Source organism: Bos taurus, chromosome 3 (assembly GCF_002263795.3).
Source record: "Bos taurus isolate L1 Dominette 01449 registration number 42190680 breed Hereford chromosome 3, ARS-UCD2.0, whole genome shotgun sequence".
NCBI lineage: Eukaryota > Metazoa > Chordata > Mammalia > Artiodactyla > Bovidae > Bos > Bos taurus.
The window spans coordinates 42,862,277-42,887,100 of NC_037330.1; the positions used below are offsets into that span (position 1 = coordinate 42,862,277).

Sequence of the window (24,824 nt, forward strand, 5' to 3'; positions counted from 1 at the left end):
ATGAACACCTTATTGCCAAATTCAGACTTAATTTGAAGAAAGTGGGGAGAACCACTAGACCATACAGGTATACCCTAAATCAAATCCTTTATGATTATACAGTGGAAGTGAGAAATAGATTTAAGGGACTAGATCTGATAGACAGAGTGCCTGATGAACTATGGATGAAGGTTCATGACACTGTACAGGAGACAGGGATCAAGACCATCCCCAAGAAAAAGAAATGCAAAAAAGCAAAATGGCTGTCTGAGGAAGCCTTACAAATAGCTATGAAAAGAAGAGAAGCGAAAAGCAAAGGAAAAAAGGAAAGATATAAGCATCTGAATGCAGAGTTCCAAAGAATAGCAAGGAGAGATAAGAAAGCCTTCTTCAGCAATCAATGCAAAGAAATAGAGGAAAACAACAGAATGGGAAAGACTAGAGATCTCTTCAAGAAAATAAAGATACCAACGGAACATTTCATGCATAGATGGGCTCCATAAAGGACAGAAATGGTAGGGACCTAACAGAAGCAGAAGATATTAAGAAGAGGTGGCAAGAATACACAGAAGAACTGTACAAAAAAGATCTTCATGACCCAGATAATCATGATGGTGTGATCACTCACCTAGAGCCAGACATCCTGGAATGCGAGGTCAAGTGGGCCTTAGGAAGCATCACTACAAACAAAGCTAGTGGAGGTGATGGAATTCCAGTTGAGCTATTTCAAATCCTAAAAGATGATACTGTGAAAGTGCTGCACTCAATATGTCAGCAAATTTGGAAAACTCAGCAGTAGCCACAGGATTGGAAAAGGTCAGTTTTCATTCCAATCCCAAAGAAAGGCACTGCCAAAGAATGCTCAAACTATTGCACAATTGCACTCATCTCACACGCTAGTAAAATAATGCTCAAAATTCTCCAAGCCAGGCTTCAGCAATACGTGAACTGTGAACTTCCAGATGTTCAAGCTGGTTTTAGAAAAGGCAGAGGAACCAGAGATCAAATTGCCAACATCTGCTGGATCATGGAAAAAGCAAGAGAGTTCCAGAAAAACATCTATTTCTGCTTTATTGACTATGCCAAATCCTTTAACTGTGTGGATTACAATAAACTGGGGAAAATTCTGAAAGAGATGGGAATACCAGACCACCGGACCTGCCTCTTGAGAAATCTGTATGCAGGTCAGGAATCAACAGTTAGAACTGGACATGGAACAACCGACTGGTTCCAAATAGGGAAAGGAGTACGTCAAGGCTGTACATTGTCACCCTGTTTATTTAACTTATATGCAGAGTACATCATGAGAAACGCTGGGCTGGATGAAGCACAAGCTTGATCAAGATTGCCGGGAGAAATATCAATAACCTCAGATATGCAGATGACACCACCCTTATGGCAGAAAGTGAAGAAGAACTAAAGAGCCTCTTCATGAAAGTCAAAGAGGAGAGTGAGAAAGTTGGCTTAAAGCTCAACATTCAGAAAACGAAGATCGTGGCATCCAGTCCCATCACTTCATGGTAAATAGATGGGAAACAGTGTAAACAGTGGCTGACTTTATTTTTTTGGGCTCCAAAATCACTGCAGATGGTGATTGCAGCCATGAAAGTTATGACCAACCTAGACAACCTAGTAAAAAGTAGAGACATTACTTTGCCAACAAAGGTCTGTCTAGTCAAGGCTATGGTTTTTCCAGTGGTCATGTATGGATGTGAGAGTTGGACTATAAAGAAAGCTGAATGCTGAAGAACTGATGCTTTTGAACTGTGGTGTTGGCGAAGACTTGAGAGTCCCTTGGACTGCAAGGAGATCCAACCAGTCCATCCTAAAGGAGATCAGTCCTGGATGTTCATTGGAAGGACTGATGTTGAAGCTGAAGCTCCAATACTTTGGCCACCCAATGCAAAGAGCTGACTCATTTGAAAAGACCCTCATGCTGCAAAAGATTCAAGGTGGGAGGAGAAGGGGACGACAGAGGATGAGATGGTTGGATGGCATCACTGATTCAATGGACATGAGTTTGGGTAAACTCCAGGAGTTGGTGATGGACAGGGCGGCCTGGAGTGCTACAGTTCATATGGTCACAAAGAGTCAGACACAACTGAGTGACTGAAGTGAACTGAACTGAAGACTCCTCTACTAACCTGGAAGTGCTCTTTCCTAACACCTCCTTATAGCACAATGTAACTTGGACAGCCTTTGCCTAAACTGCCTTGCTGAGCAGGCAAGATAACTATTCAAAAACTTTGTAATAGTGTGTGTGTCTGTGTTTAGTCACTCAGTCCTGTTAGACTCTTTGCAACTGCATGGACTGTAGCCTGCCAGTCTTCTCTGTCCCTGGTATTTTTCAGGCAAGAATACTAAAGTGGATTGCTATTTCTTCCTCCAGGGGATCTTCCCAACCCCTCTTCTGCATCTCACAAATTGCAAGCAGATTCTTTATGGCTGAGCCACTAGGGGAACCCTTTGTTATGATCCCATGGTAAAAAAAAAAATTCAACCAACTCTCAGAACTGAGTACATTCAGCCACCTTTCAAATCAAGATATACACAGTCAAAAATATTACAAGGCACAAATCTGGTTTTGTTTTAATCAAAACCCAGATTTTTAAATAAAAGTAACATGATTTTATTACCAAATTATACTTTTAAATTGTTTTTTCTTATAAACTAAAGGTTCAAAGTAACTGTCAATAAAGGTTTGATGAAAGAATATAGAGAGATATGGTATTTTCCTAAACTAAAATTTTGATAACTCCCAGTTCAAAGGCAATAATCAAAGCTGAAAGGATGAAGCTGACAACTATAGAAAACTGCAGAATGCTTTTATTTAGCAGTCAATCAATTTGTAATACCTGAGTGCTAGGAATAAAAGAACAATTTAATCAATGTGAAATTATAGCTTCCAAAAAATTAAAATGTACAAACCTCATAATGTTCATATTCATCCACATCAAATGTCTCAAAGTCAAAAAATCCATGTTGTAATCCCTAAAAGCAGAATTTGAATTAGTTTTTCATGTGAAATTGATAACGACTTCTAGGCATTTCTGGAATTCCTGCTCACAAATGATTCTGCCTGACCTGAAGGAGAAAATTTGAAACTTTCAATTCGTAATACATATCTAGAAACCATCTAACATACATAATTTTGCTTTGGGGCTGTCTTTGGGACTAAACACTTAGAAAAATATGAAAATATGTCCCACACAATATGCTTCTTGAGTTCTAATATACATTAGTTTTTAATTAAAATTATTCATATATATAAAATGGATCATACTATAAATGTATAGTTAAAACCTATTGGGAACTGTGCAATTAATTCATACCTAACTATAACAATATATAATTGTGATTAAATTTTCAGCTGGAAGAAAAATCAGTTATTCTCAGGTTTTTTTCCTTTTTATCATTAATGAGATATTTGGTAAAAAGGGAGTTTTTACTTAATAGGCCCTTATTTGTTCCTAAAGTCTACAATGAGAGAATTTGTTTTACAGTGTTAGTTTTTGAAAGAGTAAAAATGTACTTGACTACTCTTACAATTTAGAAGGAAGAATTGATCTTTTAACAACAAAGAAAATTTTCATACTTCTTTTTTATAACCAATGATTTAGAATTTAAAAGTATCTGGCTTATTCAGACATAATATTTTGAAGAGGTGTCTTTTGTTTTATAAGTCATGAAGCTATACAAATTACCTTAGAATACAAAATCAGTTACTTTTAAAAGTTACATGATCAAGTCATTAAAAATACAAGAATCTCTTAAGCCAAGTTTAGTACATCTATCTTTGAAAATACCTTAGAGACCGGTGTTTTCCAAAATGTAGAACACCTGCACTTAAGGTAATTTATATTTAAAATACAGACCCCTGGGCCCCATCGCAGAACTATGAAATCAGGTTTTTTGAGGGTGGGATCATCGTTTTTTAAATGCCTTCCTAAGTGACTCTGACAACACTGGTTCAGACAACCTCTACAGGACAAGCAGAACAACCTATCTCAATTATTTCACCTTTAAACAAAGCAACTTACTTCATCTTCATGTACCATTCCAGACAAAACAGTGAGAATACATGCCCTGAACTACCACTTGGCTTCCTCTTTTTTTAAAGAGTGTTTGTGTTTGTGTATGCCTCTATGTGTAGTTCACACATATACAACCTGTGCTTATAATGATGCCAATACATCAAAATCAGAAAGATATGCTTTCTAAAAAGGCAAAAACGTGGACATACTCTACCTTCATAGGAGATACATACTCACTGCCACAAAAATAGTCTGAGAGTGTGTGTGTGTGTGTGTGTGGGCATGTGCACACGCTCGATCATGCCCAACTCTTTCTGATTCCCTGGACTGTAGCCCACCTTACCCCAGAGGATCTTCCTGACCCAGGATCAAACCTGTGTTTCTTGAGTCTCCTGCATTGGCAGGCAGATTCTTTACAACTGCGCCACCTGGGAAGCCCCATATGAGAGCGTTCAGAGAGGCAATGTGTCCCAGTTACTTAGAGACATGTTGAACAATCAATCAGATCCTCTAAATCTCATTTACATTTGGGTAAAATAAACCCCAGCATTTAATGAAACAAAAAATTTACAGAAGACCTTATTAATGAACAAAGTCATGTCCTCCTTTTACATGAGCAAGGATGTCATAAATGTCTGTATCAAGTTATCAGTTACCATAACAACAGGAGGGATACTCCAGTGTGAACTCTTCTTCAATTTCATATGTATTATAAAAGAAACAGCTTGTACCAGATGGCAGGATAAGCAATAATAATAATAGTGACCATAAATAAATTACCCTTTTCCATTGAGTCATATTTTTTAAATGCTACAATTCTGGATTGTATACTGGGTGAAATATACATAAGGGTTCTTGTGTTATTGGAAGTGTGGGTTGGTGATGTTATTCGCAGGAGATAGGCTAGGTTATCTTGATAGTTTTTAAGTGAAACGAAAAATGTTTGAAAACCATTTTAAAGTTTTACAGAGTTTAAGTTCGTTTTAAAATGAAATAACAAAATCAAAAACAAACATATGGAAAACAAGTACATATTTTACCATAGCAATTTTCTCAACTTAAAATAAGGCAAAAGCAATGTTATACTGCATCAGAGAAAAGAATCTAGAACAAAGCTCACTACTGATACTATATTTACACGATGACCCTTGCCAATGGGTTATGAAATACATACATTCCTGGCTGGTAAAAGTCATGGCTGTATGTTCGAGATGGAATGATGTACTCTGAAGCTTCTTTAGAATTCACAGCATAACATGCATGACTCAGACTGTAAACCAATGTTGCTAAAACATATTCCAAAGTTCTCAACAATCTTTTGGATTAACTTCTCCACAACGTATATAAATAAGTCCATAACTATGGCTGTAAACTTTAGATGCGTCGGATCACACAGACAGCAGGGCACCGCTCCCAGAGTTCATGGTCCAGTTGCTATTGGATGAGGTCTGAGCATCCGCATCTCTGCACAAGTTCCCACACTGGGACAACCATGGGTTTATGACATACCCAGATAAGATACTAGAAGGAACTCCAGACTGATATGGAAATCTGAGTTAGAAGAAGCCCTAATAACTCCCTGTGGCCCTGAGAGTGACTTAACCTCTCTGGGGTTGTTTCCTCATCTGTAAAAGTGAGATAATAATATCTAACCTGCTGACTACTTCCTGGGTATGTAATACTATCCAATGAGAAAAGCAAGGTGGGAATGTTCTCCACACTGACAGAGGAGAGTTGTGGCTTAGATGACTTCCTGCCTCTCTCACACCAAGATTTAGCTTGATAAGGAAGCTGAGCAGGTGACAGAGCAAGGTCACGGCAATGGCAGCAGGTAGAAATGCTAACACAAACAGTTTAAATGAGAAAGGGAGACCCCTTCCGCGTCTATAAGAAGAGTTATCCCCCAGAACACCTCCCCTGTTGGCCCTGTGGTCTGTATTTTGCAGATCAACCATCGTTCAAGTAGAAAGCCACCTTCTTACTACCCCCTCTCCCTTCTCTCCAACAACAAAGATAGCAACTCCACTCCTTTTTCATATTGTTAAATTACGATGGCAGCTACAGCAAGGAAATTGTTATTACCTTTCTGATTCCCTGCAAACAGTCAAGGATGGTGAGATTGTAAGTGCAATTTCCAAAGGAAGCATCCCTATGAAGACAAAAGAAAAGTAACATTAAAGACATGCATTTTGAATACTCAAAATAATATGTCAGTTGGATACATGCTTGTTTGGTTTCACAGCTGTCAACATGATAAACTTATATAACACATCAGATCCTACTAGTTAACTACTCCTACAGCTTAACTCAAGCGCTTCTGAAATTGCTTGAATCCAACAAGCTGAGTTAAGAGAGAGCAGATTTAGGAACCAGAGCTCTGTGATCAGATTGCCTTCAAATTCCAACTCTGCCACATATTGGCTGGGAGCTCAAGCCAATTTTACCTCTATCTGTTTTGCTTTCCTGATTTGTGAAATGAAGTTACTAATTTAATATTCACAGAACTGTTGTTGGATTTCATTAAAAAAAATAATGTCCTTCCTATAGTGCCTAGCACAAAGGAACCACTCAATAAGTATTATGACTATTATCAACAATGAGTGTTTCATTAAGTAAAACATGCATCATCATGAGAGGTAATCAGAAAGAGAAATAACCATCTGGCAGGAATACGGCAAAGTGGTGAAAGTGAAAGTCATTCAGTTGTGTCTGACTCTCTGCAACCCTATGGACTGTAGCCCACCAGGCTCCTCTGTCCATGGGGATTCTCCAGGCAAGAATACTGGACTGGGTAGCCATTCCCTTCTCCAGGAGATCTTCCCAACTCAGGAATCAAACCTGAGTCTCCTGCATTACAAGCAGATTCTTTACCATCTGAGCCATCAGGAAAGCCCATATGGCAAATACAAACATAAAAGTTTAAGGGGGACAATGTATTCAGGTCAATAAAACCTGGCAGTTACTTTCACAGATTAAATGCCACCACTTCCATTCTGCTCCCCTACCCCCACCGTCATCCCCACAAAAAATGCTAAGGAAAATGCCATCCTGCTTCCAAACAATCTCCTCTCGGGTTCTAGGAAAAGTGGAGACCTACTGCATCGAAAACTGAGTGCTTCATCCTTTATTTAAGTTTTTAGAGCAACTTAGCAGGCCTTCTTTAGGCAACATAAAACTCTAGTATCAAGTTCAGGTCAGTTAGCAGAACTGGCATTGGAGCTTTAACACTAACAATGTTCCAAGGTGTCCAAGGCAAGAAACTTGACCTCAAGGCTCTCAGTAGCTTGGCCCAGCCTCCACTGCTGACCTGAATGAACAGAGCTGTCAGGCACCTGCCAATCACAAAGTCAAATGTACCACACAAAGTGGGGGGCCCAGCGGGGAACACCACAGAAGACACTTCATGGGGAGAAAATGACTCTTTAAGGTTTTAACACATAATTAACATAGAACTAAGTCTTGTATCACAACCAGTCAAGGGAACTTGAACCGATGGCTGCTAAGCCGCGGACTGAAATGCAACATCAACATCACTGAGTTTCAGCATCCTGATAACCTAATTTAAAAACAGTAGGTTATCTTAAGCAAGGCAGCCTAAAAGAAATGTTAAAGTCCTGAAACTTCAAAGTTAACCTATGTTAAGGAAGGGTTATTCTAGGTATTTCATCCTGATTTAAAGAGTTCTTTTTCAATGCTATCTGAACACATAGGGAAAAAAAAAAGAGCCCCCTTTTCAAATATCTTGTAAAGACATAAATCATATATTAAGAAGCAAATTTTAATGGATTAAGCTAGTGAAAGTAGTAGCTATGGATCTAAGAAAAAATACTAATTTATATAAATAACAACACATTCCTTTGTAGGAATGTGTCTTTTTAGGACAAGGTTCAGAACCTTTTGTTTGTCATGGACCCCTGCAGCATTCTCATGAAGCCTGTGGATCCCTCTTTTCAGAATGTTTTCAAATGAATAAAATACATAGAACTGATAAAAGACAAATGTAATTAAATGTAAAGTTATCAAAACATAACAAAAACAAATATATAATACAATACTTAATTATGTACAATACCATTCTTAACATATTAGTAGTAGGTCTGATTATAGTTTTAAAGGAGTGAACATAAATATCTTAAGATATACACAACAGCTGTAATGGGATATTAAAATGTCTATAGTTTCTATTGTGAAAAAGTCACTTGAATTGCTAATACTACTATAGTTTATTATTTACAACATTTATATTGAGTTACCAAAAAGTTCGTTCAGGTTTTACTGCTGTTACATCTTTTGGAAAAATTATCTTACAGAAAAATCCAAACAAACTTTTCAGCCAACCCAGTTGTTGAATTTAATCTTATAAATTGGGACTTCCCAGGTGGTTCAGTGGTAAAGAATCCACCTGCCAATGCAGGAGACACCGGCATTCAACCCCTGGGACAGGAAGATCCCCTGGAGGAGGAAATGGCAATCCATTCGAATATTCTCGCCCAGAAAATCCCACGAACAAAAGAGCCTGGCAGGTGGTTCATGGGGTCACAAAGAGCTGGACACGATTGAGCAACTGAACACACGCACATTATCTTATAAGGTTAGTGAAAATAAAGAATTTTTGTCATCTAAATTCACTGATCCTCTGAATTCTCTCCACAAACACTAGATCAAAAACTACTGCTTTGGTAAAGAAAAGAAAAGCTCAGCATTTAAAAAAGATAGAAGAAATTATAAGAATTGAAGATGCCCCTTACTTCTTCAAGTATACCTTCCCACCTAGACTCAGCTAAACAATGCACAAATATAGGTTATCAGACAAGCTCCAAATCCAGTCTTTCTTACTGTCTGCAAAGCATGGTGAGATTATGATGATATCTCTTGTCCTAGCACAGCCAGTCTCTACCAACAACTGAAAAGACAACTCTAGTGATATGGTGATCAAACATGTAGACTTGAGAGTGAAGGGAGAGTTAATAGGCCATCTGACGAAATTAGGATAGAAGGCAGTCACAGCAAGCTAGAAAGACAGGCAGACATTTAATATAATAAGGATGCAATAAAATTAAGTCACATCCTCAGGACTGGGGGAAGTTGATGACATACCTTTTTTACCAAAACTTACTATGCTGGGTAATTTAGACACATTAACACATTTAATCCTCATGAAGGCAGAAAGCTGCCCTCCTAACTAGGCAAGAGAAAAATGGCTTATTAATGGCACCTGGCACATACGCAGTCAAAGGAGAGCAACCATAAAAGTGAAGGGACACAGAGACATGTTACACATTCTCTGTGGGAAAAAGAGAGAGAAAATGATAAAGGTGACAATAAATACACGTATCTACCAAAACCCCACCAGAAGGAGAATTCTAAAGGGCTTTTTAACATGGAATCCAACAAGGTCAGGGAGATGAGAGCAGACAACATCAAGAAAATTCTGAAAGCTGAAAATCAGATAAATGAGTGACAATAATTTAGAAGACTAAGAAAACTGAATACTAAGGTAACAGTAGAAAAATCAGCATCGACCCAATCAATACCAGATAATTCACAAAAGGTTCAGGAAGCGACGGCACTGGGTTCTTCAGGCAGTGAGGATGAAGGGCTAAAATAAGTTGGAAAGTACCCTTAAGAAGCTGAAAGATTTTACTCGATAAAAGAAATATTTTTTATTTAAATATACTTATTTTTAATCAGAGAACAATTGCTTTACAATATTGCGTTGGTTTCTGCTATACACTAACATGAATCAGCCATACGTATACATATGTCCCCACTTTCTGGAACCTCTCTCCCACCTCCCACCTCATCCCCTCTAGTTGTCACAGAGCACCTGATTTGAGCTCCCTGCATCATACATCAAATTTCCCCAGGTTATCTAATTTTATATATGGTAATAAATATGTTTCAATGCTACTCTCTCAATAGGTCCCAATGTCTCCTCCCCCATTGTGTCTACAAGTCATATTATCTCCCATTTTATAAATAAATCTTTCCTGTTGAGTTTTCTCAATCACCCGATGTAGTCAGCAGCATCTAAAAATAAAATGGTTGGTCCTGGAAGGCAGCAAGATACCTGACCCACACAATGTTCAAGTTTGAATTGGAAGATGACTTGCAAGGAATATTTTCCACCTACATTGTTGTGTGAAATGGAGGTGAAGTTTAGGAATACATCAGGCTTTAGTAAACTCAAAAGTTCTTCCCACTCTGAAACTGCATAATTATTCAACACAATGGATGATTTCTTTCCTTTCTATATCTCTCTCTTGGACCCTTCCCAATAGAATTTTAACATTTTTCAGGTTCCTACCATTTTTAAAATAAAAAATTTTCTTGACTTCAACCACTACCCTCTCTTTGGCTTCCCCTTTAAAATAAGACTTCTCTGAAAAATTACTCATCTCACTGCTACCACTTTCTCTTCTCTCACATCTTAACCAACTCTGTTTCTACCCTCATCCATGCCAAGAACATGTCTCACTAAGGTCACCAATGATCTTACTGCTAAACCCAGGTGAAATTCTTGTAATGAAATAAAATTGATCATTTTAGCCTTTCTAAAGTACACAACTTAGTGATTTTCAGTGTTTTCGTAATGTGATTTTTAGTATAGTCACAAATCACAATTTCAGTACAGTCACAATTCAATAAGGAAGGCTGAGCGCTGAACAATTGATGCTTTTGAACTGTGGTGTTAGAGTAGACTCTTGAGAGTCCCTGTACTGCAAGGAGATCAAACCAGTCAATCCTAAAGGAAATCAACCCTAAATATTCATTGGAAGGACTGATGCTGAAGCTGAAGTTCCAATATTTTGGCCACCTGATGGGAAGAACTGACTCATTAGAAAAGACCCTGATGCTGGGAAAGATAGAAGGCAGGAGGAGAAGGGGACAACAGAGGATGAGATGGTTGGATGGCATCACCGACTTGATGGATACGAGTTTGAGCAAACTCCAGGAGATGGTGAAGAATAGGGAAGCCTGGTGTGCTGTAGTCCATGGGGTTGCAAAGAGTTGGACATACCTGAGTGGCTGAACAACAGTTCACACCACTGATTTCAAACCATTTTTGTCACCCCAGAAAGAAACTATACCCATTTGTAGTAACTCTTCATTCCATCTCCCCCCACTCTCCATCCCTGACAATCACTAATCTATTTTCTCTCTCTCTGGATTTGCTTATTCTAAATCCAGAGAAGATTCTGCAAGCATCATTTAATTTACTATTAATATGTCAGGAACAGGTAATTCCCTCTGAATATTCTCTTCATTGTTTCTGGATTCTACCCCTCTCAACACTACTCCATCCCAATGTCCTGTGCAAAGTCATCCTTCACCTCCCGTCTCCTCAAGGTTCAACTCCAGACTCAGATTCTTCATACTCCATACTTTCCCCCAAGCCTGGGCACTCTCAACTTTAATGTCATCAGCATCAGCACCGCCAATATGGCTTCTTAGAACACAGAATGCTGGACCCCATCCGAGTTTCAGATTCAGCAGGTCTGGGGAAGGGGCTGAGACTGTCCATTTCTAACAAGTTTCCAGGTGCTATCAGTGCTTCTGGTAGGAGGGACCACATTTTGAGGATCACTGCCCTATACAAACTCATTGATATAAGTTACCATCTATCTGCCAATAAGCTTCAAGGGCTTCTCTCTAGCACTGATTCCTTAAAACTCCAAGATGGTACAGCCAACCACATACATGACGTTTCCATTTGGGCATCTTAAGGTATCTTATGGGCTTTTCTGGTGGCTCAGAATCTGAGCTCACAATCTCAGATTCTGGTAAAGAATCTACCTACAATGCAGGAGACCCAGGTCCCATCCTTGGGTTGGGAAGATCCCCTAGAGAAGGAAATGGCAACCCACTCCAGTACTCTTGCCTGGAGAATTCCATGGATGGAGGAGTCTGGTGGGCTACAGTCCATGGGGTCTCACTGTGTAAGAAGAATCTCCTGAATATGCCCCACCCCAAAATAGTAACAACAATACCCTGGCCCTCCAACCCTAATTCAGTAAAAGATACAGCTTCCATAATCACTCAAGCTAGCACCCAGAAGTCCTTCCATCTCTCTCATTTCCGTATTCTACTGTGCTCTGCCTTATTGCTTTTCCCTCCTAAGCATCTCTTGAACGCACTTACTTCTCCTCAGTTCTGCTAACTCTCAGGCAGTACCTCTCGTGCAGACAAGAGCCTCCCCATGTCCACTCCTTGCCTTTCTATTGAGTATTCTTCACGGCAGCCAGAGTGATAGCTTGAAAAGGCAAGTCTGCTCCTGTTACTCTTCTGCTGTCACCCTTCACTGATTCCCACTGCTCTCTGAAGGGAAGGTTCAAATCCTAAAATAGACGTAAGGCCTGTGATACCCGGCCCTGCCTGCCCCTCCGGTCTCTCCCTCATTTCACTCTCCCTTCTCACTCTCTGAGCCCATCACAATGCCCTTCCCTGAGCTCCTTGGAGAGGCACTCAGCTCCCACCACAGAACCTTTGCTTCTCAGGTCACATGTTCTCCAATCGCCTGTGCCTAGGTTACCCCACTCAGCCTTCAGCTCCCAGTTCATAGATCACTTGTCTCAGGAGGAAAAACCTCCAGCCCCACTCTCTGGCTAGATCAGGTCCCCAACATTTTTTCCCCCACGGGACTTAACTACAGTTTGACATTATATCCTGATGTGTTCATTTGATTCTCTGCCTCTCAATGTATAAGAGTCACGTAGAAGACAGCATCTATATGTTTATTACTCCCTAATTGTCTCCTTAGTACCTATTACAGTGCCTGGTATGAAACAAACAATAAATGTTTGTCAGTAAGTGTTTAAATTAAAGAAGCTTGGGAGATCATCCCAAGAAAATGTTGTATAATATCCTACAGCCACTTTTGCTATCTCAAGGGCCTAACACTTCAATTCTCATTAACAAGAAGAGCTTTCTTTGCATTAACCCAAAATTCTTTTGTCCGTTGATATCATCCTCTGTTCTCTTTGTCAAAGAGTATTGATTGAAAAAAGCTAAAAGCAATGATGTTCAAAGTAGTTTTCTTTTGTCAAGTGGTATTAAACACACTTTTATTTTAAACCAGATACTTTAGAGAGGTTATAGGGAGCTTTTAGGATTTAAATCACTATACCAATGTGCTACAAAGTTTTATACTCCCACAGTTTTTGTTGCAGTTATGGTTCCCATTTGTTTATTTAACTCCTGATTTGCTTTTTTACTCAATCATTCATGCATTCATTTATATTTATTGAGCCAAATAGTTCCTGAGTTGAATAAGAGGACACGTGTTTTTCCACCTTCCTCACAAAGGACCACTGAAAGCCTACAGAGATCAACCACAGAAAAAAGCTTGCACGTCCTATGCTGCCTGGGAAAACTATGGCTCTAACCCTTATCTACCATGACAGTTATACCATAAATTGCATTACTCACTTAAACAGGTAAACACAAGGATGCTCTTTATTCAGGAGGAGGTAATACCCCAAACACCCAGGACTTCTAATCATTCAGCTTTGCTGAAGAAGAAATCATGGGTCTATAACCCCCAATACAGAAGACTAACATTAGGACCAATCTAGAGACATCCAAATACAAATTCAGCTCAGCCTCATGCTTGACCATCCACATTCTATCCACCTCGGCAATTCTATCTTTCTAAATGTGACTTCTGGCATAATAGTCAACTGAACCATAAAACTATTATGAAGTTATCATAAAAAATCCCTGGCAGTCAATAAATATTTGCTGAATAAAAAACTAAATGTATGAATATTTTAATAGATGAAACAACTGGGATTTTTACTTATTTTCATATTTTTACATTTATTTTACAGAGAAGTAGTAGCAGCAAAATTAAAGAAAACCAGAATCAACATCCACAAAGACAAAGAGGAAGGACTTGATTGTCCTAGAGCTATCTTTTTACAGACTCTCAAGAGTCAACTGTTAGATAATCAAAAATTTTGAGAGCCCAAATCAGCCTTGGTGGGAATATTTACACCACAGAAATCAGCAAATGCTCTTTACTTAAAGAGCTGGTTTACCAGCACACCACTGCCTGCAACCTGTGAATCTAAGAAATCACTCAGAATGAAGCAACCCTGCAAATGGTAATAATAAGCAGATGAAACCAGAGATGAAAGAACATATTTACACAAAATAGTAAGAAAACGTTTCTGGTAATGAAGTTGTTTGAAGAAAAAAATGAAAAACAGAGTTGCATGGTTTACAATGTGGAGATTCCATTAAAGAATAAAAAAGAGCTATAGCAAATGGACTAAGAAATAACAGAAATGTCTCCTTTATATGTCTTGATTCTATGATTCTCTGCAAATCCTCTGGATAGCAAGTAGCTACAAGGTAGGCAAATATCTGCAGAGCAGTGGGTTAGAAAGGATCTCAAAGGTCATCTGAGCACTGTTCCAACCACCGAACTGAATCCCATCTGCACAACCAGCACAAGATCACAAGCTTCCTAAGGACAGAGAATGTGTTCTTTATGCTGTATGCCCAGAGTCTAGTACAGTATTGCACACATTACTATGCTGTGGCTGTTGTATGAATGAATGAATGACCATTACCAGGAGACCATTCAACATATGCCCGAACAACTCTAAGTGGCTGGGAACTACTGACATTTCAAAGTAAAAATTATATAAAACAATCTGTAATCATCAACTATATACAGTCACAAAAATGTAATCTAGATCATAGTTTTCCAACAGAAATATAATGCAATAGAGAGCCACATGTGTAATTTTAATTTTTACATACCCATACTAAAGTAAAAAGAAATAAATGACATCAATTTCAATAATATATTTTGTTTAATCCAGTCTGAAATATTATCAGTTCAGAACATAATCAACATAATTATAAGATATTTTACTTTTTTATACTAAGTCTTTGAAATCTAATGTGTGTTTGGTAGTCTTACAGTCTATTTCAGTTTGGACAAAACAAATTGCAAGTGCTGAATAGTACATGTAGGTTGTAGCTACTGTTCTAGGCCATTCAGCTCTAGACTAATTTGTATGGATACCTGGGAATTAGGCAATGTACTAAATACTTTATACAACTGTCCAAAGTACACCTGGCTTTCAGTCTCTGAACACATCTGTGACATATATGTACCAGGTCCCTAGAAAAGAATAAGCCAATTGTTTAATATTATCTAATACCTACAAGATAAAAATATATTTGATAAGAACCAGTGGGGAGGACAAAGCTATTTCCCACTTGAAAACAAAATCAAATGGCTTCATGGGGCAGAGCCAAAAATTGAGCACAACCAGTACCTAACAAAAAAATGCGACACAGAATCTCTTCTTTTCAGATTGAACATAAAGCTATACACTAATCATTTTTGCTTATCTAAAGAAACAGAGATATGTAAAAATTCACTTCTAAATCATGGCGTAAAAGGTCATATAAATCAGCAAAACAGAATCTGTCTAGAAGTAGCAATAACAGGCACCAGAAAGAGACCAAGAGCTGTGCTCTGGGCCTTTTATCAATATCTGAGTGTCCCCCATTTAACCACATTTAACTTTGCTTAAAGACAAAAATACTAGTAAATTGTCTTTGACTCCACTATTGAAAATAAGTGCTTCATATATGAGGCATTCAACAAAATACCTATGCTCATTAAGGCAAATGACTGCAAACTATTCCAAAGCACTTTCATCAACCAAGGCTGGCTACTGGAAAAGTACTATAAAGAGTACAAAAAATTTGGCACTTACCCGACTACAGAAAGTTTGGTACCCTGATCCGAAACCATAAAAACAGGAATAACAAAAAAAGTAATCTGAGCCAATTTTCACAACGCAAACTATTGAAGCACTGCCATGTTTCAAAAGAAAAAAAAAAAAAAAAGATATAACTCACTTCCTTCTGTGTATTTAGTGGGTCATACAGACCTTGACAGTTGTTTCTGTTTTCAGATTCTGAATAGTGGTGCTTATTTACCACTGTCACAAGAAAACCTGATAAATCTGCTTTTCATGGTGGTCCAAGTTACTCAATACACCCCAGCTGTTGAGAATAGATTCAACAGTCTGGACAGAATAATCTCTTCTCTTCTATTTTCAAGACTCAGGAAACAAGCCCATCCTCACTATTCAAAACTAAGGCAGGGGCTTCCCTGGTGCTTCCGTGGTAAAGAATCCGCCCCACCAATACAGGAGACACAAGTTCAAACCCTGATCTGAGAAGATCCCGCCTGCTGAGGAACAACTAAGCCTGTGAGCCACAACTGTTGAGCCTGTGAGCCTGCTCCAGAGCCTGGGAGCAACACCTACTGAAGCCCGCGTGCCCCAGAGTCAGTGCTCAGCAACAGAAGCCACCCCAGGGAGAAGCCCTCGAACCACAACTGAGAGTAGCCCCTGCTCACCACAACTAGGAAAAAAAAACCCCATGAAGCAACGAAGAGCCAGCACAGCCAAAAATAAATAAATAAAATTATTTTTTAAAAAACTAATGCAGATTTTTTTCCCAATCACATCAAGCATCAAAAGCAAAAAGATTCATGGAGGCAGAAATGACTCCAAAGATCAACACTGAGAAGCAGAGAAGTGGCCATCATAAAGAAAAGTTGAGAATGAAAGAAAAGTCTTAGAGCATTGCCAAAGGTGTTAGATAAAACTGCATTCCCATAGGGCAGAGGTGCAATGGGTTTACAACAAAGGAAAGAATTTATTACCTTAAGGGTCTAAAGTTGCTAACACCAAGGCCACTACTTATTTTTTCTACATACCAACTATATTAATTAATACACATTCAAGGATACAATTCAGGGGATGTGGAAACTTGGCAGCAAGCACTGGCTCATCAATGAAATCTTTTACTAGTTTATTCTGACAGTTTCTAACTCTCTGAGAGGCTCTAAGCTATTTGAATATCTTAAGCTTCCCATGCCTTTTGAGGCTGGGAGACTGTAAACAATCGTATGCCTAGCTGTAGGAGTCCGGGTAAACTTGTCAGGCGAGTTAGAGAGCTATCTGAGGGGTTTGGATTTAAACACTCCTAATTGCCCAGGAACTTTATTAATTGGAGCTGTAAGTTAACTCTTTGACAGAGAGAGCGAGATGGTGGTGGGGGACAGCCCCGAGTAAAGTCAGAGGTGAGAGCACAAAGCAATAAAGTAGGCAGACTCTGGTTTTGGGGGGTAGATGCTCGAGAATATCCAGGGGGACTCCTGAGGCTCGATCCCGCCTTTGCGTGTGCTGAGCCTCCTTCCTCATGACCTTTGTCATGAGTGGAATGCCTCTCGCCGGCTCCCGGCAGAGCATAAAATAAATTTTGTTTCTACATTTTTGATACTCAGGGAAAAAAACATGGTATTAAAGACAACTTTCCTTTTGAAATACAAACAAAAATCACAGTATCATATTCGAGCTAACAAATATTTGGTTCAACATTTTATGTTGAGATACATTTTATAATTACATCTAACATCTGCTAGCACATATTTACTTTGCTTTAGAAGAAAGTAGGCAGCCTAATGCCAAATTCTAAGAGGTTGACCCCTTTGAGCCTTTGTTGAGACCTACAAGCTGTGGCATGCCCAGAGAAGATTTCCCGTTAAGACAGGGCCACATTACTAGCTCAGCAACTGATATATCACTAGGGGTCATCCCCAAAACACAACAAACCCATCCCTGAACACAAACAGTATGGGTTCATTTTAATAACAAATGTCATTAAAGGATTGCTAGGGAGAGGTTTGTGGGTTCTCTATTAAGGAAGGTTTTCTGATATCAAGTCAGCTTTAAGAGAAAACTCCTGTTCCTGTTAGATTCCTATTCCTATTAGATAAAATACCCCTATTTGACACACCATCTATTTCTAAGACTAAGGAAACAGCACAAAAGCATTTCCACAAATGGCAACTTATTATTCTAATCCCAAGAGACCTATTTTGTTCCACACAGGTGTGGATCAGGAAATGTGCCGTAGAGTTTCAGAAGGCTAGTTCTGCTGAATGTTAACAGAAAGAGCCCTGTCCATCCTAAAGGAAATAGATCCTGAATATTCATTGGAAGGACTGATGCTGAAGCTGAAGCTCCAATACTTTGGCCACCTGATGAGAAGAGTCTACTCATTGGAAAAGACCCTGATGCTGGGAAAGATTGAAGGCAAGAGGAGAAGAGGGTGTCAGAGGGTAAGATGGCTGGATAGTAACACCAATGCAATGGACACGAACTTGGGCAAACTCCAGAATATGGTGAGGGTCAGTGGGGCCTGGCGTGCTGTAGTCCATGGGGTCCCAAAGAGTCAGACACAACTGGGTGACTGAACAACAACAACAAATCTTATAGAGCAGTAGTTCACAACCTTGGCAGCATATTGGAATCATTTTGGTAGTTTTTAAAAATCCCAACACCCAGACTTCACCTCAGGCCACTTATATCAGAATTTTGGGAAGTAGAACCAGCATCAATCTTTTTTAAAAGCTTCCCAGACTTCTAAAAAACAAGTAAATGGGGCTTCCCAGGTGACACACGTGGTAAAGAACCCACTTGCCAATGCAGGTGACGTAAGAGACACGGGTTCGATCCCTGGGTCGGGAAGGTCCCCTGGAGGAGGACATGGCATCCCACTCCAGTATTCTTGCCTGCCGACTCCCATAGACAGAGGAGCCTGGGGGTCACAGTCAGACACGACTGAAGCGACTTAGCACACAAACACATGAGAAGCAATATTCCTTAGGGAAACACTGACTGTAAGCCTCTTATTCAAGCTAAAATAAATTCGCCATGCAAAAATATGTTCCTGGATCTATACAGGATGAGACCAACCAAAAAAAATAACAAAACAAAACACACGCTAAACTTAACAACTGGTGACAAGACAGCCAACATTCAACCAGCTTTATTTCACTGGATGTCAGCATAGCACCCTATCTCATCCTCACCTCTGCACCTAAAGCCATTATTTTTTAAGTCATGCTTTCAGTATTTGTCTTTGAAATTGGGACCCTGATGTTGTTTATTTTCTGTATGGTTGTATTCCCCATTTAATTTTATATGTCATAGAAAAATTGGGTTTTAGCAGATTTATGAATCATCAATACCAAAAAAGTTACCAAGCTAATACATATGGACCAACAAAAAAAAGAAGTGCAAAGTGAATTTAAAAGCACAAAAAAAGATATAAAAGCAGAGTTGTACAATTTAGACGGGTTACCTTTTCAATGTTAGGAGAGATTTAGAGAGTTTTCACAAACACTGTTTTATGAACACCCAAAAATGCAGATTTAAAAACCACTGCCATTGACTACCAAGAAAATAATCTAGGAATTCCACTAAGGTTTGGTGATTTCATAGACAGGCTGCAATTAATATGACTTTGTAGAATGACTGGTCAACAGTACACACTATAAATTTGGTAGTACAGTGACTGACAGAAGAGAACCTAAAAAGACTCATACCAGGCTCGCCAATTCAAACCCTGTGACTCTGGCCCGAGAAATGAAAGGCCCCTTGTTCCTTTGACGGCCAACGGCCAAGCCTACAGTAAAGATGAATGGACTCAAAGAATTAAAGTAAGTGAAATATACTCTTTTCCTCTAGTTTTAAGCCAAACTCTTGATAAATACATTGGCGATTTTAGTAAAGTGAAAAGTATAGCTTTTGACACATTTACTTTTCAATTAAATGGAACACCCTAAAACTGCAGACATAACATGACAACAAATACCCCTTGAGTGTCACACCAAGAAGAAATTTAAATGCCACCAAAGTCTACTATACTTATAGTAATCAAGGATAAGCAGTAGATGGAGGTAGGAGTGGGAGAATTGAACGAAGATGGTCAAAAGGTACAAACCTCCAGTTATAAGATAAACAAGTACTGGGGATATACAGCCCAGCATGATGACCGGAGTTAACACTGCTGTAGGGCGTATTTGAAAGTTCTTAAGGGAGTAGATCCTAAAAGTTCTCATCATAAAAAAATTGTAACTACCTGAGGTAATAAATGTTAACTAAACTTACTGTGGTAATTATTCCACAATATATGAATGTCAAGTCATTTTGCTGTACACTTAAAATTTATAGTGTTGTATATCAATTATATCTCAATAAAACTGGAAGGAAAAAAGAATAAGCAGTAAATCTATCTAAACCTTTTCTTAAATTTGCTTCATCTTTAGTGAATTTTTAGCTAGGTTATTTACAATTTGTAAGATAAATCCAAATAGAAAAACTCACATTATTCCACAGTGATAAAAGAACAGACTCTGCAAGATTAAAATACCTTTAGACCATCAAATTTTGCACCTGGTCTTATGTCCCTGGATATGTTCCAGTGTCTCCTAGTTTGTAGTCTGTAGGAACTTGAATAGCATTTGTATCCTAAGGCAATGGCACCCCACTCCAGTACTCTTGCCTGGAAAATCCCATGGACGGAGGAGCCTGGTGGGCTACAGTCCATGGGGTCGCTAAGAGTCGGACACGACCGAGCAACTTCACTTTCACTTTTCAGTTTCATGCATTGGAGAAGGAAATGGCAACCCATTCCAGTGTTCTTGCCTGGAGAATCCCAGGGACGGGGGAGCCTCGTGGGCTGCTGTCTATGGGGTTGCACAGAGTCGGACACGACTGAAGCGACACAGCAGCAGCAGCAGCAACAGCAGCAGGGCTTCCCTTGTGGCTCAGCTGATAAAGAATCCGCCTGATATGTGGGAGACCTGGGTTTGATCCCTGGGTTGGGAAGACCCCCTGGAGAAGGGAAAGGCTACACACTCCAGTATTCTGGCCTGGAGAATTCCATGGACTGTATAGTCCATAGGGTCGGAAAGAGTCAGACACAACTGAGCAACTTTCACTCACTCATTGTGTAAAAACTGTATAAATCTTAATTACGTTGAATTGGTTCATAGTGCTTTTCAGGTCTACTCTATCCTTCTATTTCTCTGTATATTCATTCTATTAATTTTTGAGAGTTTGATATTGAAACTCTAAAAATCTTAATTTATCTACTTAAATAATTGTAATATATAGTGGAACTATGTAACTTTGTTCTGTATTTTCCAAGTCTCCTATAAATGTGTTACATTTTCATAATTTAAAAACTAAAAAAGTTTACAAATAGAAAAACTCAGATAGTACTTTTAGTTAAAACAATACACTGCAAACATTATATTATACAGTATCCTACCCAACTTATCATTATAAAAAGATAATCTATGCCATACAAGTGAAAAATTACAGCACCTAAGACCAATTCCTGCATTTTTATTCTCCATTTTCATCTTAAGGTGAAAGGCATTCATGGCACCTATCCCTAACATCTCCAATCTCCAGTTCCAGTGTTAAACCTCCTTCCTCAATATTCCCACACCTCCTAATTCCAAACTTTAATGAGACCCTTTAACTACTTTACATACCTACACATACACAAACTATACACTGAGTTCCCTAGAGCAGGTACCTGGTTGTCCTGCTGCTGCTGCTGCTGCTAAGTCACTTCAGTCATGTCCGACTCTGTACGATCCCATAGACGGCAGCCCACCAGGCTCCCCCATCCCTGGGATTCTCCAGGCAAAAACACTGGAGTGGGTTGCCATTTCCTTCTCCAATGCATTAAAGTGAAAAGTGAAAACTACCAGGCTCCTCCGCCCATGGGGTTTTCCAGGCAAGAGTACTGGAGTGGGTTGCCATTGCCTTCTCCACCTGGTTGTCCTAATAACCTTTAAACCCATAGACTATCACAGTGACATGCACAGAAAAAGCAATAAATTAATTAGTGTATATATTATTCTCTGGCACACAAATAAGAAGAGTCCAATCCCAGTCTTGAGAGAAGACTGTGCTATATTTGATGGAGAGTCAGCTCTGCAAACAAATAATCACAATATAAGACATTTGTTTTCATGGTTTATGTAGCAAACGTAATAGGCCATGAACAAAATGTAATAGTAAATTATAGGCACAGGACCTGCCAAGCTTCTCTAGAAAAATGAGCCAAGTCACTACAGAAGAGACTGCTCCAGTAAATTTTTGTTAAATCAATAAAATGTTGAAGAACAGCATTATTTAAATTTAAACCTTAAAACACTTTTATTAGAAAGACACTAAAACTATGTATAGAACAAACAGCAACACAGGCGTTTCAGTAAAGAGGGCATACAAAGACACCATTCACACTTCAACAGGCCTTCAAAACTCTCTTCATTTTTCTTAATTCTTACACGATAAAACAATCACATTTATTTATTTTTTTTATTTTTTTTTAACAATCACATTTAAATAGAAGTTCCTTTTGCAAATCCCTGTTTTTTAAATAGAAGTGTTAATGCAGAAAGATTAATGTAGAATTATGCAAATTAATGCAGCATCAATGCAGAGTAATGAAAAAGTATTAATAAAGAAAGAAGGATTTAAAAAAAAAATCTAGAGAATGAACACAGAAGTGTAATTTAACAATAAATGGAATGAAACCCTAGATCAAAGGAAGGCCAAGGTGATGATGGCTGACCAGAACTAGTATAAAAATGATTCTTAATAGTACTGCATCAGCCTTAAGTTGATCTGGGCTGTAGACTAAAATCACTTCACATCTTATGTCAGCATTAGGAGAAAAAACTGTTTCTGTAATAAAATTCCAGAAAACTAGTAGTATTCTTTCAACTAAATTTTTCACTGAATTATAAATGCACATTGTGTAGTATTTTCTGCTTCAAATGTATGATTTACAAAGAGTACGGATTTAGAAATGCAACTTAATATAAATACAACTCATGGTGTTATCAAAAAATACAACATACAACATGTTCAAGATCAAACTTTTAGTTGGAAATAGGTGCCTAAACTAAGAAAAAATGTCTGTGTTAAGCATTCTTTTTTCAGGTAAACACATTACTTAAACTTTTTAGGTCTAACAGCAATACTATAATATTCTCCAGAGTATTATCTCAGTTTCTTCTAAAAGACATTTGAGATCATCTGAATTAAAAAGCTACAGTTTAAAAGACAGGAAATGATCTAAATGTCTACCTGAGAGAGACTGGTTAAATGCACTTTGTACATTATATAGCAGTCTATGGTGTCACACAGAGTCGGACATGACTGAAGTGACTTAGCAGCAGCAGCAGCATGACAAAATGAGGAGGGACGGTCTCTGTGTATTTGTGTAAAAAGATATCCAAGATGAGTTAAGGGGGAAAAAAATCAAAATGCAGAATAGTACATATAATATGTCACATTTTGTGATAAAATGGGAAATATAAGACTTTTTTTAGACTTAAAAGGCTAAATAATATCTTTATTTGCTTATATACACATAAAGAAACTCTAGAAGGATATAGAATAAACCAATACCAGAAGATACCAGAAAGGACCAGATAGATAAGAATCAAGGGTGGGAGAGAGATTTTTCAATAATACCTTGTTATATATTTTAAAAATATTTAAACCACGTTAATGTATTTAACCACAGAAATATTTTCAAATATTTAAATAACAATTTGGAAAAATAGGCTACAACTATAAAAATTATGATTTAAGTCTATGTAGTAGTAATAATTTTCTTACTATCTTTTCTTCCATTCCAATCTTATCAATTATTGAAAAATTCTAGTTCTCAGGAAACTAATTACCTATCACATATAGGCTAAAATAAAGTTATGCTTAAAGGAAATATTCATTCTTTCCTTCTCCTCCTCAATATCTTCATCTAAATTGACAATTAAGGATAACAAGGCTCATCTGGCTTGTGAAACAAATACATCTCCCATGAATTTTGAGTGGATAACATTAAAAGCATAAAAATTAATATATATTTTCCACTTAAAATACCTGAATAGATACATTGCCCACTGGGCCTACTGACTGGAATTACAATTTTACCAATGTTACAGCATTACAATTCCGAGGTGCATGTGCTGTTTTCAAAATAACAACAAAAACTATAAACATTTTTCTGATTTAAAAAAAAATTTTAAAGAATCATCACTGTCTCAAGGAAAAGTACATCTATGATCCCTTCACAGTTATTGGCCCCTTTCTCACCATGGATGCTATGGTTCCTACCAATGTTGGAAGTTGTCTCAGACACAATGCCTTCCAGGACTGTCCAGCAGGGCACACTCATGGCGAACTTTCCCTCCTCCACTCTCTACCTCCAAACCCTTTAAAAGTTCAGTTTAAATGAGTCTGATACTTTCTCACATTTCTGTCAGAATCTTTTCTTCTATTTTTATACAACCCAGTTTTTAAACAATTAATTATGTGCCTATAGAGCCACCTGCCCCTACTAGAATGTATGATCATTAGAAACACTTCCTATTCATTTTATATCCTATGGATAATCCTTATGTCTTATTAATAAATAGTAATAGTACTAACAAGAACGAGAAAAACACAAACCAGGTACTGCAGCAGGACAGTGATACAGCATTACCTCATTTCATCTCTAAGATAGCCTGGAAGCCATTGTACAGAAAAGGAAGCTGAAACTCAGAAAGGATAAGTAATTTGTCCAAATTACATGTACTTACTATATACAGAAAAGAGCAGAACAAATCTTCAAACCCAGGCAGAGTCTCTGCCTTCAAATCATACACTCTTAACCACTTTGCTTAGAATTTAGGAAGTAATTAATATTATCATTACCACAATGAACTGAATGTTTGTGTCCCCCAAAAGTCATATGTTGAAAACCTAACCCCCAATGGGATTGTATTAGGAAGTGGGACCTTGGGAAGTAATTAGGTTATGAGGGTGGAGCCCTCATGATTGAGATGAATGCTCTTTTAAAAAAGAACCCCAGAGAGTTTTTCTGCCCTCTCCCCACTATGTGAGGACACAG

General features: G+C 38.2%; 1 protein-coding gene across 9 annotated transcripts in view; it reads right to left on the reverse strand.

The window, feature by feature from the left end:
• Window positions 1-24,824, reverse strand: part of CDC14A (cell division cycle 14A) — a 195,742-nt gene that overhangs the window by 94,392 nt on the left and 76,526 nt on the right. For all 9 annotated transcript variants that reach the window (XM_059885067.1, XM_059885068.1, XM_059885063.1 and 6 more), the window contains 2 exons: window positions 6,096-6,162; window positions 2,908-2,970 (listed from right to left, as the gene is read on the reverse strand). In XM_059885067.1, the coding sequence (XP_059741050.1) occupies window positions 2,908-2,970; window positions 6,096-6,162 (130 nt within the window). The remainder of the gene's footprint in view (window positions 1-2,907; window positions 2,971-6,095; window positions 6,163-24,824) is intronic.